This window comes from Malus sylvestris, chromosome 10 (assembly GCF_916048215.2).
Source record: "Malus sylvestris chromosome 10, drMalSylv7.2, whole genome shotgun sequence".
NCBI classification, from domain to species: Eukaryota; Viridiplantae; Streptophyta; class Magnoliopsida; order Rosales; family Rosaceae; genus Malus; species Malus sylvestris.
This window is the reverse complement of record NC_062269.1, coordinates 12,028,422-12,040,419: the sequence shown is the minus strand read 5'-3', so window position 1 is coordinate 12,040,419 and position 11,998 is coordinate 12,028,422. Positions and strand designations below refer to the sequence as shown.

Genomic DNA, 11,998 nt, shown 5'->3' with positions numbered 1-11,998 from the left:
ATTTGCCCCAATATATACATATATATATATTACCAACACATTAGATAAGCAGAGACAAAATACTAATACTATATACCATCACCTTCCTTTCTATTTCATTAATTCATCCACGTTCGTTTTCATCATCTGATTCACGTTTTAACTTTCAATTGCTTGTACGGACCAAACTCTGAGTCTAAAACGTTCTAGTCTCTGTTGCAACTTTTATAGACCATTTCTGCAATTTTCATTTTAGCAGTGACCCCTCCATATATAAATCCTAACTCGGATAACATTATAACCTACTACATACAAATAATTGAAACTAAGTGGCAAAAGCAAGCACATTGTTTTAATACCTTGTACAACTCATCCCACCACTTCTCTAAAACCCAATTCCAAACTCCAAATCAAAATCTCACCAATCATGTATTCTTCTTCTTCTTCATCACCAAGCAACCTTCCATTGAAGCCGATCCCCGGCGATTATGGCATGCCATTGTTCGGAGCCATCAAAGACCGCTACGACTACTTCTACAACCAAGGCCGAGACAACTTCTTCAAAATCAGAATGGAAAAATACCAATCCACAGTCTTTCGTACCAATATGCCACCCGGAGCTCTCATTGCCCCAAACCCTAAAGTCATTGCTCTTCTTGACGCCGAAAGCTTCCCCATTCTCTTTGACACCACCAAAGTCGCAAAACGCGACGTTTTGGATGGCACTTACATGCCCTCTACTGCCTACACCGGTGGCTACCGTATGTGTGCTTATTTAGACCCCTCCGAGCCGAACCACGCCACTCTCAAGCGCTACTTCGCATCCCTACTCGCTTCTAAACATAACCAATTCATACCCCTTTTCCAAAGCTCTCTCTCCGACCTCTTTCCCAAATTGGAAGAACAAATCTCCAAAGATGGCAAGGCAGACTTCAACAGTTTGAGCGACGACATGTCATTTAATTTCGTGTTCGAGCTGTTTTGTGGTCAAAGCCCGTCAAAGACAACGTTAGGATCCAAGGGGCCTAGCTTGGTCACACTTTGGCTCTTTCCCCAACTTGCCCCTCAGATCACATTTGGGTTACCCAAGTTTCTAATGTTCGCTGAAGATTTCTTACTGCACACGTTTTCCTACCCCGCCTTTCTCGTCAAGCCCGCTTATCAGAAGCTTTACGATGCGGTTTACGAGTCCGCGGGTTCGGCTTTGGACCTGGCCGAGGGTAATTTCGGAATTTCAAGAGAAGAAACTTGTCACAATCTTTTGTTTTTGGCTGGCTTCAATGCATTTGGTGGCATGAAGCTTTTGTTTCCTGCTTTGATCAAGTGGGTTGCATCAGGAGGAGGGAATTTGCACCGCCAGCTCCGAAATGAAATCCGGACCATTGTTAAAGAAAGTGAAGGTAAGATTACTCTCTCCGCGTTGGATAAGATGACTTTGACCAAATCCGTGGTTTTTGAGGCCTTGAGGATTGAGCCTCCAGTTCCGTACCAGTACGGGAAGGCCAAGGAAGACATCGTGGTACATAGCCACGATGCGACATTTGAGATCAAGAAAGGGGAGATGATTTTTGGAAATCAGAATTTTGTGGGGAAGGATCCAAAGGTTTTTGAGAATCCGGAGGAGTTTGTGGGCAATAGGTTTGTGGGGGAGGGTGAGAAGTTGTTGAAGTATGTTTACTGGTCGAACGGTCGTCAGGCAGATGATCATCCAACGGCTGAGAACAAGCAATGCGCGGGCAAAGATCTAGTGGTACTCATGTCTAGGTTAATGTTGGTGGAGTTTTTCCTTCGATACGACACATTTACCGTTGATTCGGGCACCGTGTTGTTGGGTTCATCAGTGACGTTCAAAACGTTGACCAAAGCCTCATGAATTTGGTCATGGTCAAATATATTACTTATTTGTTCTCAACGTATATAAGATATTATGGTGATTTAGTCGATATACCTATAAATAAGTAATAACCTTGCACGTCTTAATAATTTATATGCTTTAAATTGTTTGATTTGTGGATCTCAAAATGTGATTAGTGATATGTAAATTTGTATTTAAAGAATTGAATGTAAAGTGGTTAATTTCGTGTTTCGTCATTTTTCTGTGCCATTTTCTTTTGTAGTGTTTTGTTGTTTTGGTCTAAAAAATGTTTCAAATTGCCACTTAGTACTACAGTTTAGTAGTATTATTCTTCACTTGTAAGTGAGAGATCTTAGATTCGATTATAGCCAAAGGCGAATTTGAACTACATTATTATGGCTAACTCAGTGTGAGGCTTAGTTCACTCCCTCACCCCCCTTAATGTATATACTATCGTTTGTTCGAAGAAAAAAAAAAGCTTCAAATTACCGGGAAAGAAATAATATAAACTAGAATTTCCTGCCCTAGGCCATGTATGGCTCAAACCACCAATTAAATTATTGCCAATGACAAACAATACAAAAGAAGTCCTCTTTTTAACCATAATTCTTACATGAGTTCAGCCATTTCTATCTCCACTAAACTTTTAAATTTGAGTTCTTCATTCCCTTTCATATAAGGAATGGTGTTTAAATAAATGAAAAAAAAAGTAGTCCTACTGAAAATTGGATAGAGCTGATTTTATGTCGATTTGTTAACCCAATGATATTTAACCACACCGAATATGGATTGACGGGTTAGCAGAGTATTAAAAGATAGGCAGATAGATTATTGAAATATATCATAAAATAAACACTACAAAATGTGTTAAACAATTTGTCTCCCAATCTTAATATAATGGTTAAGAGATATTGGTAGAGTGAATGTATTGGAGAATGCATGTACCTCCATAGCTCTATCCCTTCCAATTTATACCTCAGTGCGCCTCATTTATCTTTTATGTAGGCATAACTTACCTTAACCATCATTAACCTCATTCATCTTTGAACGGTCAAATATTTAAAACAAAAGGTAAATCATAGTAAAACCCCCAAATAAATAATATAATTAAATCAAAACTTTAATTTGGGTGTGTAACCACCAAATAAATAAAATAATAAACAAAACAATAATGATTAGTTTAACTTAAATCACAATACTTTGACCAAAAAAAAAAACTGAAATCACAATAATAATAACATTAAAAACAATAAAACATTTGTGCGATTGTCAAGATTTGATTAAGGGGATTTGAACCTCAGCATTTATCAATTTTTATTTTATTTTTACATGTTATTATATATTTTTAGAAATTAAAATGTAAGTATTGAATAATTAAAACTTTTGGCCTAAATTTAACCAGTATTTGAAGTATCTTGGATATGCCCGATATTTCTATGGAAATATCCAAAAATTCAGGGAACGATATGGAAAGGGAAGGTGAAGTTTAGACTTCACCCCATATTCACGATATTTCCGGAAATCAGTCAATTTCCTCGATATTTTCAGGAAATATCTAGTGTTTGCAGACAATTTGCAGAAAATTTGGAAATATCCATGAGCCTATGCATTCTTTATTATTTAATTTCTTTCGTTATGGTATTAGTTTACTTCAATAAAACTTGTGCTGCTTTCATGACAAAAATTTCAGTTAAGTTATGTATAATTTATTCATTCTAGTGAAATGCTTTATTTTATTACTTGTCATTAGAAAGAAGTTTTTCTTATCACATATCACATACTTATTGTTTACACAGTATCTAATCATTAATTTTTTTTATTCATACATGTGTTGTAGCTTTATATGACATTCCCTAAAAAATAATTTAAGTTTCCATGTTTTTGCTAAATCCAATCTACTATAATTTACACAAATTTAATAAAATCTCTAAAGTAAATAATTTTCCACATATTCCTGAAAAATTCCATAATCCTGCAAATCAGGCACCACCAAATGTGATAGCATATGGAACCCGCCGAGTATATATATGATGCATTCTTAGTGTTTCAACTTCCACCGAAACAAATTTTCTTCAACCAAAAACAAGCAATAGCATGGCTTTGTTCATCAGAAAGGCAGTGCTATTAACGGTGCTCCTTTTGTTCACACTAACCCTGTGCGATGCACGGAAAAGAAGATATATTAGAGTTAAAAATGAGTTGCAAGCCAACGGAGATTTGTCGCTTACCGTTCACTGCAAATCCAAAAACCATGATATTGGTGTGAAAGTGCTCGCCCCTCATGGCTCCTTTGAATTCAGTTTTAAACCTAACATCTGGGGCACGACACTATACTTCTGCAGTTTTTCTTGGCGGGGTCAATTGAAGTGGTTCGACGTGTATAGAGATAAAAGAGACAAAAATCTTGACAGTAAGGTTCAGTGGAGTATACTTCCTGAAGGCGCATGCAGGACGACATGGGACGAGGAGTCATTTTCTGAATGCATTGAGTGGAATAAGGATAACTGAACACATATCATATACGTACGTGTTTCGCTATTTATATTCAACAAATAATCATATAATAAGTGTTCAATTGTTGTTTTGATTTCATTGGTCGATTGAGTCTTAATGTGCTGGAGGCCCTGATAACATTTCATAGATTTGATTGTGTAGTAGCAAATTTCTGCCATCTTCAGTCTTGATTAAAATGTAATTATAAAACAATCAACATATTTGATCAAAGATCAAAGCTTCACACACCCATGAGGAGAGGGGTTGGCCAATAGATCTTCGATGCCTAAGTCAGTAATGTGTTTGGGGTTTGTATGGCCATCAAAAGCTTACCAAAGGTGATGGAGATATTTATAGGAGGTGGCCGGCCACAAGGCAAGTTTTATCATATATGACCAAAATTTAAACTCAATTTCATAAATGTCACTGTTTATAAAAAAATTCAAACATAGCCAAAAACACAAGTGAATAGACTCAAATACCCTCAAAATTATATAAAATAAAATAAAATAAAATAAAATAAATAAAAACCCTACTAGATAATAAAAGAATGGAAATTTCATAAGCTTATAAATAATTCTAGATTCACTGCCAAAATCATTTGTTGTATGCGACTTATCAACCTATTAATTTATTTCTGCCATTTATAAAAGCGCACTTCAAATCAGAAAAATCTTTTATGTGATCTTAGCGAAAAAGTAAAGCTCCGTTTGATCTAACCCGTCGATACCACATATAGAACAACTGAATTCTAGTGATTGTCAGAAATTAAATTTCATGAAGTTTGTGGAGCCAAAAATAATCACAAGGTGACACATGAATTTTTGGGTAAAAGATGACAAAACTACCCTTGAGTCATACTAGGATTCCTATGCGCGAGCAATGGGCAATCATCACTCAACCAAGTCAAAAGTGCCCAAAATAAATAACAATTCAAAATCTATTTCATCCATCCTCATCCAATCTTCTCCACAATGTAACTCCCAAATCTTCCCTTTTTTATTATATTGATTAGCTAATCAATTAAGTAATTATTCTATTAATTAGCTAATTGATTAGGTAATTATTTGATAATTCCTAATTTAACACAAATCAAGAACCAAGCCCACAAAGGGAGCTAGGTGGCCGGTCCTCTCTCACCCAAGGAGGCCGGCCACTCTCCTATTTAAACCTCATCATTCTCCTCAAAGTTCACTTTCAATTCTCTTGCAAAAATTCTATAAAATTCTCTAAACAATTGTCCCTCAAAATTCTAACTTTGGCATCAGAGATTCTTCGGCCAAAGCCCCCCACATTTATCGTGCGTGAGGCTTTTGGCCTTGACCTAAGGTGTGATTTGTTTTGTAAGTGCAATTTTGTCCAAAATCAAGAAGGAAGAAATTTGCATCCACAAAGTTGATTCAAGGGTGAAAAAGAAAATTAAGAAAATCCATTAACAATTTCTACATGAAAAGAAATCACTAGTGAAAGTAAGCCAAAGACCTCCATTCAATTCCTACGACCGAATGTATACCCTAATTTGGTCAAAGTAGGTGCCCGTTTCATGTTGGGGGATTACTAACCTAATTTTTTCATCCTCCATGAACGAAGTATTTTAGACGCTGACTGATGTTGTTTAGTGTTATAAAATATTTTCTTGGTGTTGAGACTTCCCTAGTGAAGTCCACCTTTCGATAGTCCAAGTCAGTTTTCTGCGATGAGAAGTAGCTAGTCCTTCTGTATGTGTATTAGATAAGTTAGATTTGTGAACACGGAAAATTCCTGAAACGAAAGAGACAAGAAAAACGTGCACAAACAAATATTATGTATTTGATGATTTTGGGTTACAATCTCTCTCTATTTTGATCCTCTGATTCGATCTCCGTAAGGTGTGTATTTGGTGGGTGTTTCGTTGATCCAAGGGCCGTCGAGGCTTAATCTTGGATGAACAGTTGGAAGTTTCTTCAAAAGGCCGTGGGCTTGATCTTTGAAGGTGGATTTGAGCGGATCTTCAAGGGCTTTTGGGCTTGATCTTGAAGAAACAGTGATGAACAGATCTTCAAGTGCTTTTGGGCTTAATCTTGAAGAACGGTTGGATGTGTGGATTTGTCGACGTTTGTTGATCCAAAGGGCCGTTGGGGCTTGATCTTGGAAGAACGATGAACGAAGAACACTTTCTTCAAGGGCCGTCGGGGCTTGATCTTGAAGGTGGATGATTGTTGATCCAAAGGGCCGTTGGGGCTTGATCTTGGATGAACGGATGATGAACGATGGTGCTTTCTTCAAGGGCCGTCGGGGCTTGATCTTGAAAGAGCGATGGACGAAGAACGAAGAACGAAGAGAGCTTTCTTGATTCTTCGGGAACCTGGATGCTTGAGAGCTTCGGAGTTTCAGAGCTTCAGAGCTTCAAGGTGTAATATGAATTGGTCCCCTCAAATGAATGAAATGGGCTTGTATTTATAGAATTTTCCAAGGCCTAATTTTGAATATAATATTCCAGATGAAATAAGTCGTTTCTGCCAGGTGTTGACACGTGTCCTATTTGATGACTTTTCCAACTCATTTCAATTTTCGTTGAGTCACACGTTACGTGTAAAATTTATGTAATACATGAGCGTTAACACTTTGATTTACCGGTCAACATTTATTTACCGAAATTTTGATGTCTACAAATGCCCCCACTTCAAGACACGTCGTATACATATGCTTGTCACGTGTAGGAGATGCGTTTTGAAGTCCATTACTGTAGATGTCGATCCAAGGGCCGTCGAGGCTTGATCTTGAATTGGGCTGGAGATTTCTTCAAGGGCCGTTGATGCTTGATCTTGAATTGGGCTTGAGATTTCTTCAAGGGCCGTTGAGGCTTGTTCTTGAACTTTTGTTTGAAATTTCTTCAAGAGCCTTCGAGACTTGATCTTGAAGGTTGAAATTGGACCACAAGGAGCTTCATGTGGTAGATGATCTTTGGCTTTGGTAGTGGGTGAATCGGCACATACTTTTGTTGTGCTTGTTGACTTTCCACAGCTTTGATCTTGAACTGGGTTGGAGGATTTTCTGGATTCCTCCAATTGTTGATTTTCCACAGCTTATTCTTGAACTAGGTTTTGATTCAAGGGTGGTAAACACTTAATCTTGAATCGGACTTGTGATTTCCTCAAGGGCCGTCGAGGCTTGATCTTGAATTTAGCTGGAAACTTCTTCAAGGGCCGTTGAGGCTTGATTCTTGAAAGTTGACTCGAACACATGGCAAGCAGGCACGAGGTAAAGGTGACAACCTGTTTCTTTGTTCAATCTTTCTAATTCACACCTAAGCAGTTTGGTCAACGGTATGATCTTCAAGATTGATGAACTCTTCTTCCAGTTGGTGACTTGATCTTTAAGGATTCGATTCAAGGGTGGTGAATCGGCACGTGCAGCCCACAACGCCTAGTAAGTCGACCCAAGAATTTGAGGGTCAAAACAAGTTCACCGTCCTCAGGCAGATGCGACATCTTCTCGAGTTCTTCATCTCAGACTCTTTCTGCTGAGTTGACTGTGCATGCTGCATTCTTCTCTGCTTGTTTCTTCAGGCAGATATGGCAGCTTCTTGAGTTCCTCAGTTCGGACTCCTTCTGCTGAGTTGACCGTGCAGACCGCATTCTTCTCAGCTTGTTCCTTCTGCACCTTGTCTCCACATGCTGCAAGGTATCATTTTCACTTGCCTTATCTGTTCTTCAGGCAGATGTGGCAGCTTCTTTGAAAGTACAGCAGCAGTGGAAGGCGAGTACTCGAGAGCAGTGCTAGGTAGGCAATCAGGGGAGGGTTCCAAGCAGTCGGTTCCTTACCCGAGTTTGAGTGGAAGTTCCGGCATATTGTTTTCTTTATCCTTGTCTTTGTAGGTAAGAACAAGGACAAAGGAAAGGACAGGGAGAACGCATGATATGAGATACTCTTACTTTCTACCCTGGTGATATGAGATACTTTTGCTTTGGAGTCATTGGCTTGCAGAGGTACCCCAAGGAATAAGGAACACTGGGTAACTCAAGAGGCTTTGTTGGGAAGGCATTCTCAGAGATGAAGAAATGTTCTGTATGTCTGCCTTGCTATGGAGGGTGAAGATGGACAGTTATAGGAAGTTCTTTAACACCTGTAGATGTACTATTCTTTCACTCGTGTCGGCAACCGTTGGATGATTGAACAGTATACTTCACGTGCTTTCTCCTTCACCGAAAATCTTCGACAAATTGCCCGTGATTTTTGCCAAGCTGAGTGTGCATGTGACAGGTGTTGACGCGGCTGAAAAAGGCTGGCGCCTCTTCGATAACTGGGATCGGCGCTTCGACAAATTACCCGTGATTTCCGCAAAGCTGAGTTTGCGTGTGATGGGTGATGACGTGGCTGAAAAAGACTGGCGCCTCTTCGATATCTGAGATCGGTGCTTCGACAAATTGCCCGTGATTTTCGCAAAGCTGAGTTTGCGTGTGACGGGTGCCGACGCGTTTGGAAAAGCAAGATGCTTCTCCGATTTCTGAGCTTGCCTCTTCGATTTTTGAATGGCATCTTCAAATTCTGAGCTCGCCTCTTCGATCTCTGAAATCCCGTCGAGTGCTGATTTTTTATAAAGGCACGCTGTTCGTTTCAAAGCACACTTGAATTTTACTTGTGAAAACTCTCTTCTTGTACTTCTAAGATCTTGATTTGTCCGATCTCTTCTTCCTTCAACACTTTGAAAATGTCTGGACCCTCCGACCGTCGTTTTGACTTGAATCTTGGTGAAGAGGCAGTCCCACCTTCTCCAGACAACATATGGCGCCCATCCTTCATATCCCCTACTGGTCCTCTTACCGTTGGGGATTCAGTGGTGAAGAATGATATGACCGCTGCGGTGGTGGCCCGAAACCTTGTCACTCCCAGAGATAACAGACTACTTTCCAAACGGTCTGATGAGTTGGCTGTTAAGGATTCTCTGGCTCTTAGTGTGCAGTGTGCAGGTTCAGTGTCTAATATGGCCCAACGCCTATTTGCTCGAACCCGTCAAGTTGAATCATTGGCGGCTAAGGTGATGATTCTCAAACAAGAGATTAGAGGGCTCAAGCAGGAGAATAAACAGTTGCATAAGCTCGCCCATAGCTATGCGACAAACATGAAGAGGAAGATTGACCAGATGCAAGAATCTGATGGTCAGATTTTACTTGATCATCAGAGGTTTGTGGGTTTGTTCCAGCAGCATTTGCCTTCGTCTTCTGGGGCTGTGCCGCGTAATGAAGCCTTAAATGATCAACCTTCGGTGCCTCTTCTTCCTGGAGTTCCGCCGAGTGGTGTGACTTCAAACAGTCAACCTCCGACGTCTCTTTTTCCTAGAGCTCCGCCGAGTACTGAGACACCACCTGAGCAATGAAGACTCCTTCCCGTTTGTTTGCACATTTGTAAATTTTTTTTTTATTTTTTATTTTTTTTATTTTTTGTAGAATGCAATTTTATGTAATCTTTCCAGAGAAATAAATAAAATAGATTTTATTTCTCTCAATGTAATTTTTTTTTTTTAATTGAATTTTTTTTTATATATAGAAATAAATAAAATGAACTTCATTTCTCTCAATGCAATTATTATATATATAATTTTTATACATATTACATTATATATATATGCACACACCGCACCATCATGACCCCCTTTTTTTTTTATTATTATTATTTTTTTTTTTTTTTACTTTCGGTGCTAGCCACAACCACTTTCTTTTGCCTGCACCATTCTATATCTTTTCATTATTTTTTCTTTCATGGTGCTGGCACCATCTTTGCTTTTCCCCTTTTTTTTATTTTTTTATTTTTTATTTTATATTTTTTCTTTGCTTTCGGTGCCTGGTGCACCATGTCTCTTATTTTCCTTTTTTTTTATATTGTAATTTTTTATATGCACATATACATACATACGTACATACATATACATACATATATATATATATAGGATGCGGGATAGGATGGAGAGAAGGCAGGGAGGAGCCTGGTGGATGAAGATGGTGGCTTTGTGGCTGCGGAGGATTGCGTGGGCGGCCATGGAAGAGCGAGGCCCTGTCGGTGCAGCTCCGTGAAGAACGCCCCGCCCCAACACTCGATGCCACGCTTACCGTGCACATGATGTTCCCTCTCATGCCGCCATCCCGCGGACGTTGACCGCCATGAGCTTGTCGTAGTTGGAGAGGGAGGGAGCGACGATATTGGAGATGTCAAGGTGGTCCAAAGCCGAGCAATGGAGAAGTTGCTGGGGGACAGGTCCAAATGTTCCGGTTTCTGCAAGTGGAGGAAGAAGGAGGAGCACACTCACGCTCGACACGGTGTTGTATCGTGAGACAACCAACGATCTGACGGTGGAGAGCAACCGGGGATTGCAGGTGTGAAACTGAAGTTTGAAGATGGTGATGGTGAGGAGGAGGTCCGATCTGCCATTGATTCTCTCGCGGTGGTTCCACGCTTCGTCGTCCAGGGACCACGACCGCTACCTGTAGAGCATAAAAGGTGGCGTTGAGGAGCTTGGTGGAGATCCTGGCGTCACGTTGCTTGGGGCGCGTTTCCTGCTGTGACGGCGTCCTCGCACTCGGCGCTGCTGAGCCGGGTCATCCCGAGAGATCCGTCGCTGTCGCTGGCTCTTATGGTGGACAAGCGCTGTGGCGGGTTGTCTTGATTTGGATCCGACTTGCTGCAACTTGAGAGAGGAAAGAAAGCCGGAGCGGACACCGAGGGAGACGATGGTTTGGGATATTAATGGCGTCGGCAGAGGATTGGAGGACCATGACGGGCTCCTTTTAGATCTCATGTTGGAGAGCGTTGGGTCGACCAAACCCGAGACCAGCAGCGGCGGAATCTCTTCAGGGCTGCTTGCCGTCATCTGCGAGACCTCACCGGGGCCAGCTTCTGCTTGGGGACGATCCTGCAGTGATGAAGGTGCACTTGGTAAGGCGGAGTGCCAAGACCGGCTAGTTGTTTTGACAGCAGTCAGGCGGATGATGCAGAGTGGAGATGCCTGAGCAGGTTCGAAAGCAATGGAGCTTCAGCAACGGAGGGCACGGCCATGAAGTTTGGATGGAGAACATGACGATGGAGAAGAAGATGGCTGTGGAGATGGCACGACGTGGCGTAGTGGAGTGGAGAGAGAGAAAGAGAGTGAGGGTTTGAAAATTTGGACATCGGTTGAGAACATGATTTCGATCAGGTAAGGGCGGGTGTATTTTAGCTTCTTCTTGTGGAACTGTTGCCACCAGAACTCGCCCTACCCATCAATTGTGCCATTGTCACCTGTAACAACGACATCAGTGAGATTTGTTCCCCATATGAGATTGGTGTACCTTCCAGCTGCCGTGTTTCTTCCTCAACCGTAAGATGGGAGGGCTTTGAGCACAGGCCATTTTCATTAATGTCTTGGGAAGCGAGGAGAACAGCACCCTTGTGGAGATAGAGAGTGAAGTGGCTCCGGGGATCTGTACTGGTAGAGGTTGATGGATTTGAGCCTCTGCAGCATAGACGGAGATCTGGTGAGGCCTCCGCCTTGGTGGTGGTTCTGGCGTCGCGGTCCAAGCAATGAAAGGGTTGGAGTGAATTTGGACCGGCTTGGAGTCGAGTGAACTGGAGCTGGGCCCTGATTTGTAGGTGGGCTTGCTAGGGAGAAAGAGCTGCGAGAGATTTCGGCTTTGACAGCCGGGCCTGGGCCTGGAGTTT

The 11,998-nt window shown here is 41.1% G+C and overlaps 1 protein-coding gene and 1 long non-coding RNA gene across 2 annotated transcripts; both read left to right on the top strand.

Moving 5' to 3' along the window:
• Window positions 1–269: 269 nt before the first annotated feature.
• Window positions 270–2,070, top strand: LOC126587764 (allene oxide synthase 3-like). Its single transcript, XM_050252836.1, has one exon. It carries the CDS (start codon window positions 407–409, stop codon window positions 1,850–1,852), a length of 1,446 nt encoding a protein of 481 aa, XP_050108793.1. The 5' UTR covers window positions 270–406; the 3' UTR covers window positions 1,853–2,070.
• Window positions 2,071–6,076: 4,006 nt separating this feature from the next.
• LOC126587763 (uncharacterized) lies at window positions 6,077–6,963 on the top strand. Its single transcript, XR_007611219.1, has 2 exons — window positions 6,077–6,414; window positions 6,515–6,963. It is a non-coding gene; the product is annotated as an uncharacterized LOC126587763 (long non-coding RNA).
• Window positions 6,964–11,998: the final 5,035 nt, after the last annotated feature.